The sequence below is a fragment of the Crinia signifera genome, chromosome 4 (assembly GCF_055691185.1).
Source record: "Crinia signifera chromosome 4, ASM5569118v1, whole genome shotgun sequence".
Taxonomy (NCBI): Eukaryota; Metazoa; Chordata; class Amphibia; order Anura; family Myobatrachidae; genus Crinia; species Crinia signifera.
In genome coordinates, this window is record NC_139220.1 from 287,575,740 (window position 1) to 287,581,739 (window position 6,000).

At 47.2% G+C, this 6,000-nt stretch overlaps 1 protein-coding gene across 1 annotated transcript in view; it reads right to left on the reverse strand.

The window, feature by feature from the left end:
- NOTCH3 (notch receptor 3) overlaps positions 1-5,049 on the reverse strand; it is a 60,065-nt gene extending 55,016 nt beyond the window's left edge. Inside the window, exon 1 of the mRNA XM_083184916.1 lies at positions 4,699-5,049. Coding sequence (XP_083041042.1) covers positions 4,699-4,771 — 73 coding nt within the window. The 5' untranslated portion in view covers positions 4,772-5,049. The remainder of the gene's footprint in view (positions 1-4,698) is intronic.
- Between the last annotated feature and the right edge of the window lie 951 nt (positions 5,050-6,000).

A 6,000-nucleotide genomic window follows, 5' to 3' on the forward strand; every position in this document is an offset into this window, starting at 1 on the left:
ATGAAAGCAGTGATAAAGGGAAGAGAAGTGAACCAGAGGAGAAGTGGTCCATGGCAACCAATCAGCACTGAAGTAACATCTAAATAAAATTATACAGAGCAGCTGATTGGTTGCCATGGGCCACTTCTCCTCCCTTATCACTGCTTCATACATTTACCCCTCAATTACCTAACTGCTACCCTGGAGGTGTTCAATTAATGGGGAATACCCAGCACGAACCCCCAGAGTCGGACTGCACCACAAAATTGAGTGGAATGTGGAAAACCACACACAAACACACTGATTATGGTGTTTCCATGGAATTAATATATTTTTACGCTTGAATCATGATTTATCAGTGTGGGAAAATGGATAATTTATTGAATAGCCTTTTCCATAAAGCATGGGGATTATACATAATAATTAGTTACATTGCTAATTGAATGCCCCATGAAAGGGCATGTTTTCTGGGTCTCTTCACAGACTTACAAGTGAAAGAAATAGTAAAACCTCTGGGTCTTTAAAAATGCATCAGTTAGCAATTAACACTCCTGTAATCCAGCAGTGAAGAGAATGGAAAACATGCACTGCTAGGTCACCCTGATGAATAGATTTGAGAAACAGTGGTCTTAGTGAAGACAGGGAGAGATTGAAACCCTGTATATTTCAAAATTCCAGGGCAATTTATATTGTGAACTATGGAGGGATTATGGCCACATGTAGGGCCAGATGCACTACGCTTCAAAAGTGATAAAACGGAGAGTTATACACAGCCAGCCAATCAGCTCCTACCTGCCATGTCACAGACTGCTTATAACTCTGTTTTATCACTTTTGAAGCTTAGTGCATCTGGCCCACAGTCTTACATGATCATCTGACTACATTTACTGGCTATTCCAATGAACACTCCTGATCAAACAGGAATCAGCAGTCTTTGTGGGATATCTGGTTGATAGGTCTTAAAGGCCCATACACACAGGGTGATTCTGAGCTGAAAACAGCTCAGTGTTGTTGTTTGAGCCGCTTTCAGCTCAGAAGCTTCCCAGTGTGTACGGGGCGGTGATGCACGCTTCAGCATTATCGCCGAACCCACCCAGTGTGTACGGGGCAGCAGATGAGCGACTGGGTGGATGGCTTTCCATAGTGTCCTGCTATGAAAAGCCTTCCACCCCTGCGAAAATCACTTGGACAAGCAAAAATCTCCCCGTGTGTATGCACGGAGCGATTCTCTCTTTTAACTGTTGACTTAATACCGTAGTGCACACCAACATGTGAGGCAGACTAGGTCTAAAAAGGCCTAAATGCCGGTCACAGCAGAAGCGCATGTGCACACACAGCCAGAGCCTGCATACTGAGGTAAACATCACACATTGGAAGCAAACACACATTTTCCAGGATTGCAAATGAACATGTGAGCCTTATCTGCCTATCCAAACCCAGCAGTGATAAGTGTAATGTATGCAGTCAGTCATTTAAGTAAACATAAGAATAATAGATAAGAGACTCAGAAAGTAAAAGAACTAAAAAATAACTGACCTGTTCTTTATCAGTTGCTTAATGAGCTTAATATGAAGAGTGGAGGCCAAAATGGCCCTACACACTGGCCGACGAGCAAGGCGTCAGTGTATTCCACAGAGAACACTGACCCCGACCGATTAATAACCTGCACCAGGTTATTAAATCGCTGCCAGGAAACACCATGGACACACATACAAAAGGCCAATGGACGATGTTTGTAGGGAGCAATGATCCCTACTATTACACCTGGTCCAATCAGGGCTCTTACTTTGAACGTGTGACAGAAGTAAAAGTGAAAATTGTGTTTCCTGGATAATTACCTCTCTGACCGAGAACTTGGATTATCCAATACTATTTCAGATCTATTTTAGAAAAGAAGATGGCAAATACAAATCTGTCAGCACAGGAGAAGGGTGAGGGGTGATGGAATGAGACAATAGGAGGGAAAAGAATCCACCAAGTACAGTATAGGCGGAGAACACACAGGGATATAAAAATGAGCACAGACAAAGGGAGTGGGGCCCAGGCAGAAGTTGGACCAGAGAAAGTGTGAAGAGATTAGCAGGGTGCACGCAAGACTGGGGGTCAGGGAAAGCGAGAAGAGTTCAAGAAGATACAGAATAAGGAGGGGCACAGAGAGACTGAAGAAAGACACTGGGCGCAGATTGAGGAGGGGGAGCAAAGGAAAGTGAGAAGAGAGTGGTAATAGACAAGAGGGGGGCTGCCGGGGGTGAGGCCAGCGAGACAAGAGGGGGTTGCATATTTAACTATACAGACAGTGGGGATGGAAAGGGGGAGGGGGTCAACAAAGATAAGAGACAGTGTGGGAGCAGGCAAAACACAAGGTCAGAGGTCAAGATGACAGCGGTTGGGTGCAGGAATGATCATGGTTACAGACTGTGTGGAGGCTGCAAGATTGGGGGGGTTAAAGGTGGCAGGCACAGAATGAGTTTCAACAAGAGGGATGAGGCAGGGAGGAGAACATGGGCTACAGACTGGGGGAAGAGAGAGATGGAGGAGGCATAGAAACGCCAGAGTTGGCACTGACTGAATGCAGCTGGATGAGTGGGAAAGTGGGGTTACAGTGATAGCATGCCACAGGCAACGTGGGGGGTGGTCAGAAGGGAAAGCCTGCAAAAATGGGAGCAGATGAAGAAAACAGGGTGAGGGTGGAGGCAGAGACTCAGCAAGATAGACAGGCGGGCAGACAAGCCCTGAGCAGCTGAGGGAGAACAAACAGGGGAGAGATGTGGAGAAGAGAGCTGCAGGAGGTAGCAGACAGATTTTTGGGGCCAGTTTGGGAAGCGTCTACCCGCTCCCCCTTCTCTCTTATACCAATTGTTATCATACAAGAAAAGGTCTCTCTCTCTCTGTCCCCTCCTCCCCCTCTCCTTCGCTCTGCTCTGAGGGAGGGGGAGTGAGAGGAGGGGGGAGAGGAGGGGAGTGATGAGGAGAGAGAGGGGGATGGGTGGGAAAATTTGGAAACTGGGATCGTTAGAGGGAAAGAAAAACCCATCAGCACTGATTGAAGGAGTAACCTCACATACACAGACACAAAGGAGATTACACACGTATGTAGAAACAGCTTTCTAGTACTGGATCCAATGCAATAAGAACATTTACTGCGCTTCTGGTGGAATTACATCTTAAACCTGCAAATGGTGCCAAAAAACAGTTGAAAAAAAAAAAAACTTTCAATAAAAACCTTAAAGTTATTTTGCTGTTCAGTTGAAATTCTCATGGTAATAGTCAGGATGCTAGATACTAACTTGTGTCATGTTCTAGGTACAATCTGACACTTTGTCCCGTCCCTGTTCTAGGATCAGTATATTTGATAACTACAATTTTCCTGATGATCTATTTACTTCCTTCTGTGTTCCAAGAGAGCATGGAAAAATGCAACAAAAACTCTCACCCAAACAACTCATGGGACATAAATTATTCACCACCCAGCAATAAATTCCTGAACAGTCCCAAACAAAAAAACAATTGGACCATGAGAACAATATAAAGTCATATACCTTGAATAAATTAACTAAAATGCGCCAAGTGAAACCTCAAGCATATGCAACAAAAACTTCCAATAAAGTTAGTTTCAAACTATTTAGAAACAAACCAAGAACATATGCAACACAAAAAAAAAAAACAATATCTGAAACAACTCAAAAGGCATTGTGTGTTCACTGTACAGACTTAGGAAAAACGCTACACACACGACAATACAGTGACACAATGGCCGATGCACAATCCCACTAATCGTGCAAAGTAGCTACACCACATCTACACAATCCATCTTTACGCTGTATGACAGGGAGGATAAAACCATGTAAGTGGAAGATCCTTGGGATGTGATATATACAGGATGCCCTAAGGAGGGATTGCATATGTAACCTGTCATGAGCTTCCCCCAGGATAAAACAGATCCACAGATGTTAAACACAGACAGTTCTTAATATACCAAATGATTATGGGCCTGACAATCCAATGGACAGACTCATTTCTCCTATCACATCAATGTATATAATAACAGGGAAACAAAACAGAGACACACACAAAAAAAAACCAAAAAAAAAACCATACCACAATTTTGAATACCTAGTGTTGGCATTGCACAGATTAGCCGATGGTTTTTTTTTTTTCTTTTGTGCAATTGCTCCAAAACTCTCTACATTCCACCAAATGGGGAATGGGGAATGGGGGGGGGGGGGGGGGGGGGGGTGGTGTAAGAAATAGTCTGGGAGATTGGAATGGATGACTTTATCAGATACACACAATGGGGTCCCTAGAACCCATGGAATACACCCATTATCATCCCAGACAATACCTAATGACCCCCTGCCCTGTGACAATCACTGATACATCTCTGTCATGCGTGGGGGGTCACATACTGGTCTGTCACACACACACACACACACACACACACACACACACAAAGTATCCCTAAGTAGCACAGAAGCAGTGCTGGTGCCACATCATATGACCGACTACAATCAGCGGCATAGCATACACCCTACACACACGATAGATAGATAGATAGATCTATCTAGGGGGGGGGAGTGATGTGACACCTGCCTGAGCGCCGCCACATAGCCGCAGCACACAGACACAGAGCGGAGGCAGGCACACACGGACACGACAATTACGTACACAGCACCCACTGCCCGCACATCCCCCACAGGCAGGACAACACTGGCCACGTACCATGGATCCTCGCAGCTTGACTCAGCAGCACAGCAGTGGCCCAGACTAGTCCGTACATCCCCGGCTGCCCCATGCTGCTGCTGCTATATCCTGCCCCGGGGAGCCCACACAGCCCGGAGCCGCTTCACTCTGTCCGGTGACTGAACCAAACTGATCCGTGAGAGCGCTGGGGGGAGCCGAGCGCAGGCTGCGTCACGCCTACTCCACGCAGTAGCCACTCAGCGAGGCCCTGAGACAGAGACCGACCAATCAGTATGGGGCACAGAGATTTTTACTCCTCTTCCCTCGCACACAAGGGACGAGGCTCCGCCAACTCCGCGATCTAACGTTAATATCTCCAATAACCGCCGGACGGGGGTGGAGCTACGGCTGGGACTGGGAACGCCCACCGAGAGATTAGCCAATAAGGCTGCGTGTGCTACTCCGGAATGCGGCTGTGTGGGCGGGTGGAGCACAGATTCCAGCACAGCAGCACCACGTGGGGCGGGCCGGGTAGTGACTGTGCCAGCAGCGAGTCTCTCTCTCATAGTCCTATTGTTGTCCGCTGCTGGCTGCTAGTGTCTGTGCCGGCCTGACCCTGGGGCCCTCCCGGTAAATCATTGCTAGGCTCGGGATAGCCCATCCTGTCGGTGTCTCTGTTTTAAAGCTGCAGGGTACAGGGTGTCTCATTGCTCGCCCCATGGTATTAACACATGCATTTGTTATATCTACCGGTGTACTGGGGAAGCGTGCATGTGGTCACTGTAAGGATTGTGTGTTTGTCCTCAGCTTACTTCATAGGATTGGAATAGTCATAATATACACAGTTCCCTCTGCCAGAGAGGGGGTGGTGTACTGCATGGCCTGCTGCCCCCATTGCATCTATACAGCTGTCCTTCCTGCCTCCTGGAGCTCCCTGGAAAAATGAATGTAAGCTATGCCGAGCAGGAGGGGTCATGTGCTTTTACTTCCCATACTTATACTATCACCTACTCTGTGCTCGCTGCTATACCCCGACCTATAATTTCAGTGCTGATTCAGACTCAATCACTGCGCTGCAAATTTTCAGCCCGATCGATTATCGAATTGCCCTGTGCGAACACCTTCGGCCAGTATCACACTCGCTAAAGCATTTGTACTGTGAGAGGTGGGCAGGGGAATACCCTGGACGTCCCCATAAAAACGCGGGGCATTCCTTTGGGGAGTGTCCATGCCTGCTCGGGGCGGACGGCTTATGTCACATGACGTCAGGGCCTGCACCGAATTCGGATCTTGACGTACATTTCAAAAACCGAAGGCCGCAGAAATCATTCGATGGTCAGC